At 57.3% G+C, this 19,900-nt stretch overlaps 1 protein-coding gene across 7 annotated transcripts in view; it reads right to left on the minus strand.

Moving 5' to 3' along the window:
• Window positions 1-19,900, minus strand: part of LOC116942550 (receptor-type tyrosine-protein phosphatase kappa-like) — a 180,280-nt gene that overhangs the window by 109,933 nt on the left and 50,447 nt on the right. For all 7 annotated transcript variants that reach the window (XM_076067180.1, XM_076067179.1, XM_076067181.1 and 4 more), the window contains exons 2-5: window positions 19,431-19,550; window positions 10,173-10,468; window positions 8,986-9,067; window positions 3,670-3,785 (exon numbers count right to left, since the gene is read on the minus strand). In XM_076067180.1, coding sequence (XP_075923295.1) covers window positions 3,670-3,785; window positions 8,986-9,067; window positions 10,173-10,468; window positions 19,431-19,550 — 614 coding nt within the window. The remainder of the gene's footprint in view (window positions 1-3,669; window positions 3,786-8,985; window positions 9,068-10,172; window positions 10,469-19,430; window positions 19,551-19,900) is intronic.

The following is a 19,900-nucleotide window of genomic DNA, read 5'->3' on the forward strand; positions in this document are numbered from 1 at the left end:
GTCGTAGTGACACACACACACACACACGAGTCGTAGTAACAAACACACACACACACGAGTCGTAGTAACAAACACACACACACGAGTCGTAGTAACACACACAAACACACGCGAGTCGTAGTGACACACACACACGAGTCGTAGTGACACACACACATGAATTGCAGTAACACACACACACACGAGTCGTAGTGACACACACACACACACGAGTCGTAGTGACACACACGAGTCGTAGTGACACACACACACACACACGAGTCGTAGCGACACGCACACACACACACGAGTCGTAGTGACACACACACATGAATTGCAGTAACACACACACACACACACGAGTCGTAGTAACACACACACACACACGAGTCGTAGCGACACACACACACACACACGAGTCGTAGTGACACACACACACGAGTCGTAGTGACACACACACACAGAGTCGTAGTGACACACACACACACACACGAGTCGTAGTGACACACACACACACGAGTCGTAGTGACACACACACATGAATTGCAGTAACACACACACACACGAGTCGTAGTGACACATAACGGGCCGTGTTTCCGGTGTTGTACTGTTCCAGTACGACGCTTTTAGAATCCCCTTAAACACAAACACAAAGGATCAACTGTTTACCCTCCCTTAATTAGACCGCGCAGCGAGGTGGCACTCATCATCAGCATCCTCCTCGTCATCCTCCTCATCATCATCGTGATGTTCGTTCATGCTGCCACTCGTTTACGTAATAACGACGAGTGCTGGCGTGGCCACGGGGCACACCGGGCAGGCCCCACGTGCCTCGACTCGGCAGCACTGACAGTCCGCGGCAGGACACGACAGTACACGGCGGTGCGCTGGCCAGTCCCCACTCCTGGCCATCCCCTCGGCGCACCTTCACAAGTTTCCTTTAGTTTTTTTGTTGTAACTTGGGAAGGTGGGGGGGTAGAGGATTGATTGCGAGTGGCATTCAAAATGAATTTGTGAAGCGCAAGTGTCCTTTAAGTGGGTCGATCGCGCAATTAGTGGCTTCGAGTGGGGCCCGGCGTCTCTGTCGATCGCATCTTTCTGGGAATTTCGCCTTTCATCCACGGCCGTTAATTGGCAGGGGGGAGGATGCGGAGGTGATGCTCGGCCTTGCTCACTCCTCGCTTCCCGCTTCTCGACGCCGCCGGATTAACGCGTTCGCTTCCCTCGCCCGGGAGACGGGTGATCGGCGCAACGCGGCGATCTCGCGCGAGATCTAATTGCCTTGCGTGGGATTCTCTCGGGAAACAATCACGGGACGTTAGCTGGGCTTGGGCCACGCATGCCGTCGGTGGTTACGGTTACAAACTATTATCGTCAGCTACGATCAATCCACCGCCGGATGAAGGGCCTCACCCAAGCGGCCACCGCCAATTATAATAACAGCAGCAGCATTTGCACCTGAAGTTACAGCGACGACTCCATTGTCACTGCAGCGCGTTACGACTTGCGCAGTCAGGGCTGTGACAGAGCCAGGCCTGGCTTGGGCCACGATTCGCCACGGCGAGGAGGGACGACGCCCCGTAGTCGAGACTAAATGCGGAGCGGCAGCCGAGAGGTGGAGACACGAAATCGGCTGAAGGTGCTGGCCGGATCGTTGCGCTGCGGAATCGCGATTGAAGGCGACACCTTTGGGAGGCCTTCGTCCAGCAGCGGAATGATCGAGGCTAATGACGAGGATGACGATGAGACCCTGTGTGGTCGGTATGAGATGATGCGGCGCACATTCTAACTGCCAGAGCTGCCGCGGGCTCATGATGCTGCTGCTGCTGCTGCAGATAATCAAGACGCTGATAATGCCACTGCACTACTGATGACAATAACACTAATTATGATGAGAATGCCAATGCTGATTATTTAACTGATGACAGTGATATAATGCCACTGCTAATGATACCGATGACGGCACTCGTGACGACGATGGTGATGATAACACTGCTGCCACTGACGATGACGACGCTGTTCTCGTCTCGAACTCGATCGAGCTCTCCGCGTCTCCCGCACTTCTCCCGCACGTCTCCGTGGCGGCGGCACCGTCCGCGTAATCTCATTTTCGCCGCTCGCCGGGAGACACGGCCTCCGCCGGCATTAGATTATCTCTCTCTCTCTCTGCCCGACGGAGAGGGTCCGAGGAAATCAATCACAACAAACTCCAAACCCAATTAAGGAAATGAAGGCGGCGTTACGCAGGATCGTGCCGCGAGTTTACGGCGCGGCGGTCTCCTCGGGCGGCTTTGCTCGAAGCGCTCCTGAAGGGGGAGGAGAAAGGGGGGAGCCATCGCAGCAAAGCCGCCGCAGACAGCCGCCTCGGGAAATAACACAGCAGAGACAACCACGCACATTCGACGGGAATTCAGTTTGGATCCAAATGTAGTCAAGCTCTCCCCCACCCCTCGGTTTGGGTTGCACTCGCGTCGTTGGGCGTGATGTCTAACGTTTCACCCCACATTCTGGGAGCTTCTACAGGAACTCAATTGGGCTCCTGTTCGGTGTTCAGTTCCTGAAGAAGCCCCGTCCTGGCATGCAGAGCGAAACGTCGGACATCTCACCGAACAGCGACAGAGAGCTGCACAATACAATAGAGTACAATACATTACGGTACAATACGGTACAATACAATACGGTACAGTACAATACGGTACAATACAATACAATACGGTACAATACAATACGGTACAATACAATACGGTACAATACAATACGGTACAATACAATACGGTACAATACGGTACAATACATTACGGTACAATACGGTACAATACAATACGGTACAATACAATACGGTACAATACGGTACAATACAATACGGTACAATACGGTACAATACAATACGGTACAATACAGTACAATACAATACGGTACAATACAATACGGTACGGTACAATACAATACGGTACAATACAGTACAGTACAATACGGTACAGTACAATACAGTACAATACAATTTAACCGCCGCTTCTGATCCGGGCTGCCAATGAAATGAGCTCGCGAACAGAGCGAGCTCCTGCGTGTTCGCACTGCGGGCTGACTACGGGCCGCTCCTCACTCGTGGAGGGTCCGCAACCCGGCGACCACGGGAGCGTGGACACGTGGGCGAGCGCCGACGGTTCCCGTTGTGATCGGTTAACGTGGAACGCGTTCCACCGCTCGCCCGCAGTGTACGGAGGCGATTATAAAACAAGACGAGATCACGTGAACCCCGAGCACGCTGCTACGGTCAGCCAAAACATCGCCAGGGCGCGATTCGTGGTTTAATTTCATCTGGCGCCACCCTCCCCTCGTCAGCCTTTACCCTAAATAACCAAGATTTGACTGTTTCTACAAAATCGTAAATGTTCTTTGTAGCGTAGCACAGTGACGGGTTAGTTGAGAGGTGGGTGCAGAGAAACATGCAAAATATCATTTTTATATAAGTATATGTATTAAATAAACTAAATTAAATTACCGAAACAAAAACGCCCAAACAGCATTCCCTACACCTGCACTCAGCGCACCTCCAACGCGCCCCACCGCACCTCCAACGCGCCCCACCGCAGCTCCCACGCGCCCCCTGAGAACGAGTCCCGAGGCAGGGGAGGCTTTGCCGTGTGAGCGAGCCAACGGAGACGAGAGAGAGGGGAGTGGAGCCCTCACCTGCAGCGCGAGGCGTGTGGGCCCTGAGTTCCGTCCCGTCGCGATGCACTGGAACGTCGCGTTCTGCCCCGCGTTCACCTCCACGTTCCCCAACCGCAGGAAGTGGGGGGCCTTGTCTGTATGTGCGAGAGTGGGGGGGGGGGGCAAGAGTTAGAGATTTGTGATCATCATCGGCCACGATTTATCCACTGCTGGACGAATGCCTCCCTCAAGCCATCGCCATGGTTCACGGTCCTGCGTTGTAACGATCCACCTGGCAAGCGTGGCAACTCAGTCGCTCCGTCTCCCCGCGGTGGCGTCCTCAAGGATGCTTTCTTTAGTCTCGACCACCGGCCATCAACCCTTCAAGCCGTGCCCGTGCCCTGCCCCAGCCTTCCGTAACGGTCAACACGACGTCTCTGTCTCGCCCACCCACGCTCTCTGCGATCCGCGTCTTCCGTTGTTTGTCTCGCCACGTAGGGCCGATGCGTGCATCTCCGCCTGCGTCTTTACGCACACTTTTCACTTTCTGGTTCCGTTTTCTTTGTTAACTCGGCAGGGTGTGGGCAGCCGCAAGGTTTTGGCACATTTACTAGAAAAAAAACAGGCGGGCAGGCAGGCAGCAATAATTCTGGTCACGGCGCCGAGCCATTTGCTTTTAAAGCGCGATCCGCGTGAATTTATTTTTGTTTTATTGCTGCGCCCACACCCGGGGAGTCCTGACTCGGGGAACAAAGCGAAATGGCTGCCGTGCCGCCCTCCATCACCTCCCTTTGAGAGACGCACGGATTTTCTGACAAAAATGGAAGTTTTTTTTTTACCACGGCGTAAATCACCGGCGTGGAGCCAGCAATATCTGTCCATCACGCCGCCCCGGGGGTCAGGGTAAAGCGATGCCGATTTAACGGGAGAAGGAGGAAGACTCGGGGCCTTTGCGCGGCCTTCTGTGTCCTATGGCAGGGCCTTCGCTTGGCCTTCTGTGTCCCCTGGCAGGGCCTTCGTTTGGCCTTCTGTGTCCTATCGCAGGGCCTTCGCTTGGCCTTCTGTGTCCCCTGGCAGGGCCTTCGCTTGGCCTTCTGTGTCCTATGGCAGGGCCTTCGCTTGGCCTTCTGTGTCCCCTGGCAGGGCCTTCGTTTGGCCTTCTGTGTCCTATCGCAGGGCCTTCGCTTGGCCTTCTGTGTCCCCTGGCAGGGCCTTCGCTTGGCCTTCTGTGTCCTACGGCAGGGCCTTTGCTTGGCCTTCTGTGTCCTATGGCAGGGCCTTCGCATGGCCTTCTGTGTCCTACGGCACGGCCTTTGCTTGGCCTTCTGTGTCCTACGGCAGGGCCTTCGCTTGGCCTTCTGTGTTCCCTGGCAGGGCCTTCGCTTGGCCTTCTGTGTCCTATGGCAGGGCCTTCGCTTGGCCTTCTGTGTCCTACGGCAGGGCCTTCGCTTGGCCTTCTGTGTCCTATGGCAGGGCCTTCGCATGGCCTTCGCATGGCCTTCTGTGTCCTACGGCAGGGCCTTCGCATGGCCTTCTGTGTCCTACGGCAGGGCCTTTGCTTGGCCTTCTGTGTCCTACGGCAGGGCCTTCGCTTGGCCTTCTGTGTTCCCTGGCAGGGCCTTCGCTTGGCCTTCTGTGTCCTACGGCAGGGCCTTCGCTTGGCCTTCTGTGTCCTACGGCAGGGCCTTCGCTTGGCCTTCTGTGTCCTATGGCAGGGCCTTCGCATGGCCTTCTGTGTCCTACGGCAGGGCCTTCGCTTGGCCTTCTATGTCCTACGGCAGGGCCTTCGCTTGACCTTCTGTGTCCTATGGCAGGGCCTTCGCTTGGCCTTCTGTGTCCTACGGCAGGGCCTTCGCATGGCCTTCTGTGTCCTACGGCAGGGCCTTCGCTTGGCCTTCTGTGTCCTACGGCAGGGCCTTCGCTTGGCCTTCTGTGTCCTATGGCAGGGCCTTCGCATGGCTTGCTGTGTCCTACGGTAGGGCCTTCGCTTGGTCTTCTGTGTCCCCCGGCAGGGCCTTCACACGGCCTTCTGTGACCTACGGCAGGGCCTTCGCATGGCCTTCTGTGTCCTATGGCAGGGCCTTCGCATGGCCTTCTATCTCCTATGGCAGGACCTTCGCGTGGCCTTCTGTGTCCTATGGCAGGACCTTTGCTTGGCCTTCTGTGTCCCCCAGCAGGGCCTTCGCTTGGCCTTCTGTGTCCCCCGGCAGGGCCTTCGCTTGGCCTTGTAATTATTGCACATCATCGTTATATCATTATCATCATCGTTGCAATCATCAACATTATTGTAATCTGCATAATGATTATAATAATTATTCTCATTGTAGGAATTCACCACCCGACGTTCCCTCGGCGCCTCTTGCCACCATCACCACCACCACGCGGCAACACAACCACCACCACTACCACGCAGCGGCACAATCACAACCACCACCCCCACCGGGCAGCAGCCGCAGCCTCCACACAGCGTTGGAGAGAAACACGGATTGTGTCTCAGCGTTGGGGAGAAACACGGATTGTGTCTCAGCGTTGGGGAGAAACACGGCTTGTGTCTCAGCGTTGGGAGAGAAACACAGCTTGTGTCTCAGCGTTGGGGAGAAACACGGCTTGTGTCTCGGAGTTGGGGAGAAACACGGCTTGTGTCTCAGCGTTGGAGAGAAACACAGCTTGTGTCTCAGCGTTGGAGAGAAACACGGCTTGTGTCTCAGCGTTGGGAGAGAAACACAGCTTGTGTCTCAGCGTTGGGGAGAAACACGGCTTGTGTCTCGGAGTTGGGGAGAAACACAGCTTGTGTCTCAGCGTTGGAGAGAAACACGGCTTGTGTCTCAGCGTTGGGGAGAAACACAGCTTGTGACTCAGCGTTGGGGAGAAACACGGATTGTGTCTCAGCGTTGGGAGAGAAACACGGCTTGTGTCTCAGCGTTGGAGAGAAACACGGATTGTGTCTCAGAGTTGGGGAGAAACACGGATTGTGTCTCAGCGTTGGGGAGAAACATGGCTTGTGTCTCAGCGTTGGGGAGAAAGACGGATTGTGTCTCAGCGTTGGGAGAGAAACACAGCTTGTGTCTCAGCGTTGGGGAGAAACACGGCTTGTGTCTCGGCGTTGGGGAGAAACACGGCTTGTGTCTCAGCGTTGGGGAGAAACACGGCTTGTGTCTCAGCGTTGGGAGAAAAACACAGCTTGTGTCTCAGCGTTGGGGAGAAACACGGCTTGTGTCTCGGCGTTGGGGAGAAACACAGCTTGTGTCTCAGCGTTGGAGAGAAACACGGCTTGTGTCTCAGCGTTGGGGAGAAACACGGATTGTGTCTCAGCGTTGGGAGAGAAACACGGCTTGTGTCTCAGCGTTGGAGAGAAACACGGATTGTGTCTCAGCGTTGGGGAGAAACACGGATTGTGTCTCAGCGTTGGGGAGAAACATGGCTTGTGTCTCAGCGTTGGGGAGAAACACGGATTGTGTCTCAGTGTTGGCGAGAAACACAGCTTGTGTCTCAGCGTTGGAGAGAAACACGGATTATGTCTCAGCGCTGGGGAGAAACACGGATTGTGACTCAGCGTTGGAGAGAAACACAGCTTGTGTCTCAGCGTTGGGAGAGAAACACAGCTTGCGTCTCGGCGTTGGAGAGAAACACGGCTTGTGTCTCAGCGTTGGAGAGAAACACGGCTTGTGACTCAGCGTTGGAGAGAAACACAGCTTGTGTCTCAGCGTTGGGGAGAAACACAGCTTGTGTCTCAGCGTTGGAGAGAAACACAGCTTGTGTCTCGGCGTTGGAGAGAAACACGGCTTGTGTCTCGGCGTTGGAGAGAAACACGGCTTGTGTCTCAGCGTTGGAGAGAAACACGGCTTGTGTCTCAGCGAGGCGCTGGCTCGGACCGCTGGCGAAGTTCCACGCAATTTGAATTAATTACACGAAATGAAACCAGCTGTCCGAGCTAGCGAGTGAGCGAGCGAGTAGAGAGGGGCAGATAGAGCGAGCGAGCGAGAGGGATGGAACCCACAGGGGGAACAAGAAAGATACGTTTTGACATTCGCTGGGTGGTTGTAGCATAGAATAGTGTTGTTGGTAAATCCTGGTTCACGGTTTGGCAGTTTGTGGCTGCGAATGAAGACCGGTGCAAACATGCACAAAGACAAAGGTCCCCTGTGTAGCCCACACATGCTTTTGGGGCAAGTGCTGCTAGCGAGCGCCTAGTAATGTACACAGAGGGACGCGCACTATATGGAGAGATTACACACAGACACACACACACTATACACACAGATACAGACACACACACTAGAAACACATACACACAATACACAAAGAAACGCACTACGCACACAGACACACACTACACACGGAGAAACAAAGATCCGCTCGTAGCCCTTAACAAACTGTTGAGGCAACTGCTGTTCACGAGCACCGATGAAGGCCGGCATGGCACAGGAGGGGGTGGGTGGCCAGCACCACGCCTGGCCGCCTTTGTCTCCATAGGCACATACTACACACACAGAGACACGACGTCGCAGCTAAGTGGTGGAAGAGCGGCTCCCCGCACCGCGTCCCCGTCGTAGTCACCGTGGCAGCGCTGCACACGAGTGAGCGAGTGAGCGTTGCCGCCGCCGTCATGGGCAGGCGATGCTCCATTAATTTTTTGCGCGCATTGAGTTTGTTTTACTGGAGGGGGTGTTTATTGGTGGGGGCCATCGTTAAATATTTCTCGGCTAAATCCTGCGTCACTTTCTCCCGCTCGTTAGCGCCGAGTGCCGATGGAGAAGCGAGCGCGACAGACGGAGCTCCCTCCGCGATCGCTCCGAGCCGAGCGAGCGCCGAGCGAGCGCTCAATCCGAACGCCGCTGCCGCCGAAGAAAGCAGCTGACGCCGCGCGCAATTATCTCCAAAGTGCGAAACGTTTTTGCGAGTGGCGAAAAATCGGAGATAATTTGGAATTCACGGATAGGCGAGCCCAGGTGTCGTCAAAACTGCGGGGGCGTTTGTGTGCCGCGCGGTCTGGGCGGTGCGAGCGAGCGCGTGCGTGAGCACTCAGAGTCGATGCGTACAGGTGGACCCACACACACACAAGCAGACAAACACGTAGACACACACATGCAGACACACGCAGACACACGCCCAGATGCACACACAGATCAACTGTGCACTCGCTCAACCACACCATCACCTCTAGTCTCACATATGGCTCTCCTACTCGATGGGAATAGAGAGAGAGAGGGGCAGTCAGTTGCAGGCAAATTGGAAAAAGGAAGGGACTTGAGCCTGGACTTGAATGGGGGGCAGGGAGTCGGCAGCACGGATGGCTGAGGGAAGGGGCATCCAAAGTGTGGGAGCAGCAGAGGAGCAGGAGGGGGGGAGACTCACTGCAGGGGTAGCTGAGCACCTGCACGTCGTCCACGGCAACGAAGCCAGCGCCACTGCTTCCCGCCACCGCCTCAAACACCACCTGCAACGAGACGGAGGTCACGGGCGGAGGTCATGGGCGGAGGTCACGGGCGGAGGTCACGAGTGTGGGTCACGGGAGGTCACGAGTGTGGGTCACGGGAGTTCACGAGTGTGGGTCACGGGAGGTCACGAGTGTGGGTCACGGGAGGTCACGAGTGTGGGTCACGGGAGGTCACGAGTGTGGGTCACAGGAGGCTACGCTCCACCGTGTAAGGGAACGTCTCTTAGCGTGGAGCCCCCAAGCGGCAGCTGGCCCTGTGCAGCCACCAGGTGACCCGGCGCCTGGCTGGCGATGGGCCAGTGGCTGTGGGGAAACTCGCAAAACCCGGAGAGAACCCCTAGATAGCGAGCAGGGCGCGAACACGTGAACTCTCCACAGAAAGGCGTCCCCGGATTGGGAATCGAACCCAGGCACTTCTGCTGCCAGGCACAGGTGCCACCACACGCGTCTCTTTGGGTCTATTTGACCACTGGGTTAAACCACGGATGCAACAAACACGACTACTCACTCCACTCACTGCCCTGTTGGAAATCTGAAGACTTTGGCTGCAACTTCAGAGCCTTGGTTATGTTTAAGATTATTCAGAGTATTCCCACGTGTGTGTGCATATGGGGAGTGGTAGTGTAGCGTTAGCATGCTGGGCTATGAAACCGGTTACCCGAATTTAATTCCCGTTCAGGGCCAACACCACTGACGATAATGAGCCTTCCCTAAGTCGATTCAGTCTCAAATGAGTACCCGGTGTGTTGTGCACACATTAGCACTGGGAAGACAAAGACGGCAGGTCATGGTGTTGGCCAACCACCTACCGGTCTTCATAGGTGCTCGCTGACAGCACTTGCCCCAACAGTCCGTCAAGGCTATACGGAGGATATTTGTCTTTGTGCGCACGTGCGTTCGCGTGTGCTTAACGAGGTTGCCGCCCATTCATAATTAACGCGTTACTTTTAATTTCAGCCGAGTAGTGCCATAGTGCGTCGGAAACGATACACAGAGGTCCAGGATGCTGGATCTGGGTCTCCACTCATTCAATAAAGTTATTGATCTCTAGGTGGGGAGCAGCATACCAATGTGATGGTTCCACCTCTCTCTGTGTGCCGCTCACCTGGTAGCTGTTGGGCCAGAAGGTGCTGACGGCGATCTCGGCGCGCACCCAGCCGCGGCCCGTCGCCTGGCTCGAGTTCCACACGGGGCCTGCCAGCGCACGCCCGTTCACGCGGGCGTACACGTTCAGCGCCGGCGCGAGCGTCGCGGGCGAGGAGGACGAGGAGGAGGCGCCGCCCGCCGACAGGTGGAAGCTGAAGTCGACGCAGTGCGTGTCGTTCTCGCGCAGCGGCGGCACGGCGAGGCGGCCTCGCGAGCCCTCGGGCTTCCCGGCCAGTGGCACGAACGCAAAGCGGCCTGCGCCCGCGGGAGGAGGCGCGAGCGAGCGTTACGGTGTCGTCGGAGGGCGCGACCCGTGCCACGAGCCGACCGCGCCCGAGCCACCGCCATGGTCCGCGCGACCCAGAGACGTCATCAACCCACCTGGCCCAAAGGCCCCGGCTGTCAAGCTGCCAGCAACAGACGGCACTCTCCAGGGTGTCACGTGAGCCAAGGCTGAAGAGAAACCGCTACGCATGTTCAATACCATCCCCACATTTGTTGACGTGATGGTAACACTCTAGAAGGGGGAGCTGAGCTTTCAGCAGCGGGGTTCAGCCAACCCCCCCCCCCCCCAGCCATCCACGGTTGAGGGAAGGGCGGCGTGAGCTGCCCCAGATTAAGACCCCCGGGATTCCCAGCAGCAGCAGCAGTGCTCCACCACGCCTTGCCCATGCTGCAGTGTTCTCCTGCATAACCGCACCGACACCACTCCCGGCTCCACACTGCCCACACTCCGCTCCGGGTTAGTGCTTCGCACTCCGCGCTCCGTGCTCCCCACTCTGCATCACTTTTCCCGAGCTCAGCACAAAAGTTTTGTAGCAGCGGGCAGCTGGGACTGGGGAGGTGGAAGGGGGGAAGGTGGGAAGGGGGGTGGGTAGGGGGTGGGTAGGTTGTGGGTGGGGGGTGGGTGGGGGGTGGGTGGGGGGTGGGTGGGGGGTGGGTGGGGGGTGGATGGGGGGTGGGTAGGGGGCGGTTGGGGGGTGGGTGGGGGGTGGGTGGGGGGTGGGTGGGGGTGGGTGGGGGGTGGGTGGTGAGTAGGTGGGGGGTGGGTAGGTGGGGGGTGGTTGGGGGGTGGGTGGCGGGTGGGTAGGGGGTGGTTGGGGGGTGGGGGGGTGGTTGGGGGGGGGGTGGGGGGGTGGTTGGGGGGTGGGTGGGTGGGTGGGTGGGGGGTGGGTGGGTGGGTGGGGGGTGGTCAGGGGGGAGGGCACAGACCAGGCCATTAGCCGTGGCGCTCGGGCTCCCGTCACCCCACACACCCCCACCCACCCAGCCCCCCCACACACCCAGCCCCCCCACACACCCCCACCCACCCAGCCCCCCACACACCCCCACCCACCCAGCCCCCCCACACACCCAGCCCCCCCACACACCCCCACCCACCCAGCCCCCCACACACCCCCACCCACCCAGCCCCCCCCACCCCAACGTGGTGCCACCCGCGCCAAGATTCCGTCGGACCGGTAGAAAAATGCAACGCGATGACAGCGTGGGGACCCAGTTGGCACGGCTGTGCAGGTGTGTGACTGTGTGACTGTGCAGGTGTGTGACTGTGCAGGTGTGCAGGTGTGTTACTATGTGTCTGTGTGGCTGTGCAGGCTTGTGACTGTGCAGGCGTGTGACTGTGTGACTGTGCAGGTGTGTGACTGTGCAGGTGTGTGACTGTGCAGGCGTGTGACTGTGTGGCTGTGCAGGTGTGTGACTGTGCAGGCGTGTGACTGTGCAGGCGTGTGACTGTGCAGGTGTGTGACTGTGCAGGTGTGTGACTGTGTGACTGTGCAGGTGTGTGACTGTGCAGGTGTGTGACTGTGCAGGCGTGTGACTGTGCAGGTGTGTGAATGTGTGGCTGTGCAGGTGTGTGACTGTGCAGGTGTGTGACTGTGCAGGCGTGTGACTGTGCAGGTGTGTGAATGTGTGGCTGTGCAGGTGTGTGACTGTGCGGGTGTGTGACTGTGCAGGCGTGTGACTGTGCAGGTGTGTGACTGTGCAGGTGTGTGAATGTGTGGCTGTGCAGGTGTGTGACTGTGCAGGTGTGTGACTGTGCAGGTGTGTGACTGTGCAGGCGTGTGACTGTGCAGGTGTGTGACTGTGCAGGTGTGTGACTGTGTGACTGTGCAGGTGTGTGACTGTGCAGGTGTGTGACTGTGAAGGTGTGTGACTGTGCAGGTGTGTGACTGTGTGACTGTGCAGGTGTGTGACTGTGCAGGTGTGTGACTGTGTAGGTGTGTGACTGTGTGGCTGTGCAGGTGTGTGACTGTGTGACTGTGCAGGTGTGTGACTGTGCAGGTGCGTTACTGTGATTGTGTGACTGTGCAGGTGTGTGACTGTGTGACTGTGCAGGCGTGTGACTGTGTGACTGTGCAGGTGTGTGACTGTGCAGGTGTGTGACTGTGTGACTGTGCAGGTGTGTGACTGTGTGGCTGTGTGACTGTACAGGTGTGTGGCTGTGCAGGTGTGTGACTGTACAGGTGTGTGACTGTGCCTGTGTGACTGTGCAGGTGTGTGTCTGTGTGACTGTACAGGTGTGTGACTGTGTGTCTGTGTGACTGTGCAGGCGTGTGACTGTGCAGGTGTGTGCAGGTGTGTGACTGTGCAGGTGTGTGACTGTGCAGGCGTGTGACTGTGCAGGCGTGTGACTGTGCAGGTGTGTGAATGTGCAGGTGTGTGACTGTGCAGGTGTGTGACTGTGTGGCTGTGCAGGTGTGTGACTGTGCAGGTGTGTGACTGTGTGGCTGTGCAGGTGTGTGACTGTGCAGGTGTGTGACTGTGACTGTGTGACTGTGCAGGTGTGTGACTGTGTGACTGTGCAGGTGTGTGACTGTGTGACTGTGCAGGTGTATGACTGTGCAGGTGTGTGACTGTGTAGGTGTGTGACTGTGTGGCTGTGCAGGTGTGTTACTGTGTGACTGTGCAGGTGTGTGACTGTGCAGGTGTGTTACTATGTGTCTGTGTGGCTGTGCAGGTGTGTGGCTGTACAGGTGTGTGACTGTGCAGGTGTGTGGCTGTACAGTCGTGTGACTGTGCAGGTGTGTGACTGTGTGACTGTGCAGGTGAGTGACCGTGTGGCTGTACAGGTGTGTGACTGTGTGTCTGTGTGACTGTGCAGGTGTGTGGCTGTACAGGTGTGTGACTGTGCAGGTGTGTGACTGTGCAGGTGTGTGACTGTGCAGGTGTGTGGCTGTGCAGGTGTGTGACTGTGTGACTGTGCAGGTGTGTGACTGTGTGGCTGTGTGACTGTACAGGTGTGTGGCTGTGCAGGTGTGTGACTGTACAGGTGTGTGACTGTGTCTGTGTGACTGTGCAGGTGTGTGTCTGTGTGACTGTACAGGTGTGTGACTGTGTGTCTGTGTGTCTGTGTGACTGTACAGGTGTGTGACTGTGTGTCTGTGTGGCTGTACAGGTGTGTGGCTGTACAGGTGTGTGACTGTACAGCTGTGTGACTGTGCAGGTGTGTGATTGTGTGGCTGTGTGATGACGAGATGTGATGAAGGGAGAGGGTGAGGGGGGCACGTATTGTGCATTCTAAACTCACGATGATAACGACAATGACGAGTGGATATCAACGATGGTGCTGTTGATCACAGCGATGACAAGAATGACGACTATGACAAGAATGACACGTCAAGGATGTCGATGGTGATGATGATGACAATATAGTGGTGATGTCGATGATGATGGCAACCCCGAGTTGGTTAGCCACATTCTATGAAATCTTCCGTCTCTCACCGCAGACCCAAAGTTCAGCAGGTGTCGATCGGCAAACAAACCAACGGGAGAGTCTCACCGTGACCATACGCTCGCGCAGTCACATGTGACGGTGAGTACACACCACAGGTCGGCCATTCAGAACCTGCTTGGGCTGGGTCATGCCCCAAATGTGTTGGCGACTCTCCCGATGCGTTTGCGTCGTTTGGAACAATGTCCGACGTTCCGTTCCACGTGCCAGAAGCTTCTTTGGGAACCCAATTCAGTTCCTGACGACGCTACAAGCAGGACGACGGCGGGAGACTCCGCCACGGTGGAGAGCGGCGACCTCTGGGTTCACGGGATCGGGGCCGGCCATGATGAACGCGGCAAGGGCGCGTCGCACGCACAGAGAGCGTCCGTCTCCGGGGATTACGAGACGGAGCTGGCCATTGTCGCGCGTCGGACTTCCGTCGCGCCGTACGTGGCCAACCGCGCTAAACGAGAGGCGCGCGTCGCGCCGAGGCCGCTCGGCGTCCACGTTGATAACCGCGATGAAACGGCACCAGAGGCGCGCGTCGCCGGGGTAACAAATGGCCGTTCGCTAAAAAATAAATAATAACGACTCGCCCTGCACCACGCCGCTAATGAGGCCGCGGGCCCCGTCCGCCCGTGGGGCCGCCGTGCGGCGTCCGCGAGCGGCTGCCAGCAGCCGTCCCCTCATGCAAATCGCCACCCCCCCCCCCCCCCTCCTGCTGCATAATTCAGATTGGAGAGGCGAGCAGCGACGATCCCCTAACGGGAAGCCGGCGGAGCCGCGGAGCGTCCGGAGGTTACGCGAGGAAATAAATAAACAAATAATGAATTCATTGAACTGCGCGCCGACTTCATCTCCGTGACGGGGAGAGGGGCGACGAGACGCGGATAGACAACGGGCAGAGTGGAGAGACAGAGGAAGAGATGAGGAGGAAGATGAGAGGAGTGAGGAGGTGGAGGGCAGGGTTAGCGATCGCTCAACCTCACGGTCGCGAACAGCAGCAGCAGGAGGACATCGCTCCACCGTGACCACGTCTGCTTGATGAACGCCCTCTCGCTCGCTCGCTCATGACGGCCGTTCATCAATCCTCCAGCCAAGGGCTGCGGGAATCGCGGGACGGTGAGAGATGGCGACGGCTCAAGGGCACCGCCATCAAGCAGCGGATTGATCAAGTCCGACGATAAAGACGATGATGATGATGATGTTAACGGCGACAAGAGCCAGCCCATCCAAACGAGAACCTCTCACGAAATACACCGCTCGTTAGCAAAATCACCGTCAAGGCTTTGATCAAAAGGAGGCCCTGCGGAAACGTCCGAGCGAGGCGTCACTCAGCTCGCCACCGGCATAGACGTGAATTCGTGGGGAGACCCCCGCCGCCGCCCCTCCCCCGCGTGCTGAACTACTGACTCACGCGACAAGTCCGAGCCGTGAGCACCAGGCTGCGGGGGGGGGGGGAAGGGGGGGCGGGGGGGGGTGCCGCCACCACCGCTTGGTTCGTCATCGCCCTCCACGCTCCGAACGGTGCCACAAAACCTGGCCCGTGGAAACTTCCTCCCCCCCTCTGCGGGCATGGGGAGGCGTGGGGGGTGGGGGCCATGGGGCAGCCGTGATTCCACCTTCGCGTCGTTGCTTTCCCACCAGAGCAAATCGTCGCGCAGGAGAGGAGTCCGGAATGGAGTGGACTGATCATGCCGGCCGGCTTGTGTTGTTTGTGCTCGTTTACAAGTTACAACTGAGTTGGCCGTTAAACCCAGCTCTCCTCCTCCTGCCCCCCGCCCCCCCCCCTCCTCCTCCTCCTCCTCCTCCAGGGCTGCCAGCTCGCTCACGTCGGTATCTGGTTTTGGGTCAATGAAGCCGGAGATTTAGCGCATCTCGGCTCCAGCGCGAAGGTTTAATTGAGGCGGCGATGACCACGCGGACGTCGGCGTGGCGGCTCAGTGCTCGGGAGAGCGAACGGCCCCCGGTTGGAACGCAGAGAGTCCAACGCCTGGTTGGGGGTTGGCTCAGCACATCGTCCCTCCAGGCTCAAAAACAAAAGTACCACGTTGTGAACTTCTTTCGCACCGTACGTAGCCAAGCGTGCTATTCGGAGGTGCGGGGAAGGACAACAAGAGCGCTTTCCCGTGGGCAGCTGAGAGGGGAGGGCAGCTGAGAGGGGAGGGTAGTGTGCGTCTAAGCGACCCTGTGAAGGACCGCTGCGAGGGATGGGTGAGCGAGGGGGCGAGCGAGCTTGTGCACACCACGACCGTATCGATCATTCAAAGCCAGAAGTGAGAATCAGAACGGGTTCCCGAGCGAGCGAGTGGAACATTTATTCTGCGAGCCAGTGGTGGGAATACCACACTCCTACGGCTGTGGCGATGTGTTTCCTTGCGACAACAGGGTTCGTAAAATTCGTACTCATTTTAATTACCCCCCGCCCCATCACCTCGAGCGGGGATTGAATGGAGTCGCCGTTCTTGAGCGGCGGTGGCACTCAGCCATAAGCGCTGACGCAACAGAAAATCAATCAGTGCTGAATAAGTAAACAAGTCGGCGGGAATGAAATGAGACGTAATTAGATTTTAATTTGAGAGGGGAGGACAGTGGCCCAGCTGCAGGAGCTGGGCATGACTGGGGAGGTGGGCACGTGACGAGCAGTCGCTGCCATAGCAAGACGAGGTATTCTGGATGTGGTGTGCTGGGTATGAAAACATTTTCCTGTGTTTCTGCTTGGACTAGCCAATGACCCGATACCAGCGGTGTCAACAACGGCCTATGTGGAGAGAGGCTCCTGAAAGAAGCTAGATACTGGGCAGTGCCAGGCTAGGTGCACTTTTGCGGCTCCTGGGCAGTTGGAGGCAGCCGCCCACCAACAACAGCGGTAGGCGGAGGAGCGATGCTCACAAAAACCTGCAGGTAAAACGCAGTGAGCAGGCACAGTGGGCAGCGCAGATGGTGCATCTGCCAGACATCACAGTCAGTCAACCCATGGCACCTGGGTCTGTCCCATGAGCTCCTGTCAGCGGTAAGCCTTCCACACTTCTTATAGCCTCAAAGCTAAGCATACAGACCATGTAACTCGCATTGGCCAAACATCCCAAATCTGAAAATTACTCAAATGAGTCTTGAGACTCAGTGCAGCTCTTTTGGGTAAACAATGTTAACATAATGAAGTGCTATCCTGGCAAAAGCGATTTGGTGATGTCATCACTATTTTGTGGTGAAAAGCAGTTGTTGTGCATATCTGTGTGAGTCTTTGTACACCTGTGTGTGTAGCTGTGTGTGTGTAGCTGTGTGTACCTATGCGTGTATGTGTGTACCTATGTGTGTGTCTGTGTGTAACTATGTGTATGTGTGTACATATGTTTAACTATGTGTGTGTGTGTCTGTAGGGAAGTGGTAGTGTAGCGGTTAGCACGCTGTACTACGAACCTGGCGACACGAGTTCGATTCCCGCTCATGGCCAACACCAGTGACGATTATCTGAACCGGTCCTGGGCCTCCCCTAGGTCGACTCAGCCTCAAATGAGTACCTGGTGCGGTGTGTAAACATCGCCATGTCAAAGACAAAGGCGGCCCGGCGTGGTGCTGGCCACCCAACCCCTTGTGTGCCATGCTGACATTCATAGGTTCTCGCTATCAGCACTTGCCCCAACAGTCTGTTCAGGTTATACAGGGGATCTTTGTCTTTTGTGTCTGTGTGTAGCTATGCATGTGTGTGTACCTATCTGTATGTGTACATACATATCTGCCTGGGTGTATACCTATGTGTGTGTGTGTCTTTGTGTGCAGTAGCCACAGCAAACATGGGCACAGTGCAGGGCGCGGTGCAAGCGAACTCGTAAATAATTCAGGTGGAACCCGAGTGGGTGGCAGGTGGGTGAGTGGTGAGCAGGTGGGCAGTGGGTGGCGACTGGGTGGCAGGTGAGTGGTGGACGGGTGGATGGTGGGTGGTGAGCGGGTTGGTGGTGAGTGTGTGGCCTGGTCCTGTTTTCATGTTGTCACTCACTCGAACACACAAGCGCACACACAGCGACCAGAACAACAACGGCGACATCAGGACGGCGCCTGTGCCAGGCTCAGTGCACGTTGAAGCCACAACATCACAAGACGTTGGCATGGCACATCCCGCCCGAGCGAACGGGCGCCGCTGTTAGCGCCATCTCGTCCCCAAGGGAGACCCGGGCGGGGGGGGGGGTCTCTCACAGCGCAAACTCGGGCCGCTGTGGGCGTGCGCTGTGTTCACACGCTCGCACGGCCTAACATTTGCTCCGAAATAGAAGGGGAATATTTGGAAACCCCAAATTAATTTGCGAATTTCAAGTTGAGCGAGCTGAGCAAACAAACAGGGCGGTGAATCGCTCCGCACGCACGCGCGACTCTGTGTGTGTGAACGAGCGAGCAAGCGAGCATGCACGCGCCAGAGTGTGCCGAGCAAGAGGGCAGAGCGATAACAATCATCAGATTTATTGTAGCACATCTATGGGGGAGGTGGGGGGGGGGTCTGGGGGACCCTTGCCCCCCTTGATAAGAAGCACTTTCCACTAAATTCAGAATCAGAATCTGTATTTATACTGGAGAAATCCGATGAGCTGTAAAGCTCTTTTTTTACAGATGTCCAGTAGGGGCGGGTCAGAACGTTACAAAAACATATACCGCTCTGATAATTACAATGTCGGCTTGACTGTCACGTGACAGACGTTACTCTCACATGGCAGAGCGGGTGGTTCCTGAAGAAGGGGTCTCAGAGGAAGCTCTGAGATATCCGCTTGACGGGCGGTTCCCTTTTGTGAAGGGGTCATGGAGGACAAATCCGTCTCCTGTTGTGACAAATTAAGACTCTCCCACCACCACCAGCACCACCACCACGGTGGTGGTGGTGCTGGTGGGAGCATGACGAACGGTGATGACGCGGAGAGACGGGGAGGAGGGCCCGGCTGTACGCGGTCAACTCTGCCAGCCGCACGCCGGCAGCGAACACACCACCCGCAAGCTCGCCATCCAGCCGTGCGCAGCAGCCACGCCCATCTCACCATCAGCCATGATCAATCCACTGCTGGATGTAGGACTCTCCCAGGCCGTTGCCATCGAGCGCAATGCAACAATGCGACCGGACTCCGCGTTGCGACATCCTCTCGGCGCGTTGCCTCCTTCGGCTGTCACTGCATCTCGAGTCTCGCCCATCATCCCCCACTTCCAGCGATCAGCGAGCGTGCGCTCCTGCGCATGTTCCTCTTCCTGCCTCTTGGCGTCTAAAAATCCCCGTAAAGAGGCGCACGACGGGCGGTCGAGCGTTTCTTGCGTCGGCGCTCCTTGCGCACGAAGCGTGAGCGAGCGCCGCAACGGCGTGGGGAGGTAAACAGCAACACGGCGGGTGACCAGCGTTGTCAAAGGCATGCCGCTTACGCAACGCGCCCGTCGCGATCCCCTAAGCGTGCCCAACGTCGCGTTCGCGTCCTCTCAGCCAGCCACGCTGCCGACGCGGCTGCGCGCGATCCCTCGCCCATAGCTCACCTGAGGGCAGCCCCGCCTCCACGGTGAGGTCGTGACCCCCGGTCTGCAGCCAATCAAAGTCGTCCTCTTGGTCCTGGGAGTAGCCGCAGGTGGCGAGGTCATTCTCAAACGAGCAGCTTCCTGGAGGTGGGGGGGGAGTGTGGGAAGGGAGAGAAAAGAGTGCATGGTCACACGTGGCAATATCATCATCAGCCATGATCTATCCACTGCCGGATGAAGGTCTCCCCATGCAGGGCAGGTGGTGGGGATCACATTTGTGCTCTGGTCGGTGCGGGTTGGTGAAGGAAGGTGGGGAGCATAGACCCAGCGACACAGCTGCAGGGGAACATTAGATTCTACTGCGCACCACGCAGCCACCTATTACACCTGAGCGTGCATGGTGGTCGACCTACACACAGGCCAAACCTCACAGCCACCATCTCACGGTCGTCCTCGCAGTGGCCCGTGGGGTGTCAGGGTGAGTGTATGCC

The sequence above is a fragment of the Petromyzon marinus genome, chromosome 15 (assembly GCF_048934315.1).
Source record: "Petromyzon marinus isolate PM22_M1 ecotype Great Lakes invasive population chromosome 15, UKy_Petmar_22M1.pri1.0, whole genome shotgun sequence".
NCBI classification, from domain to species: Eukaryota; Metazoa; Chordata; class Hyperoartia; order Petromyzontiformes; family Petromyzontidae; genus Petromyzon; species Petromyzon marinus.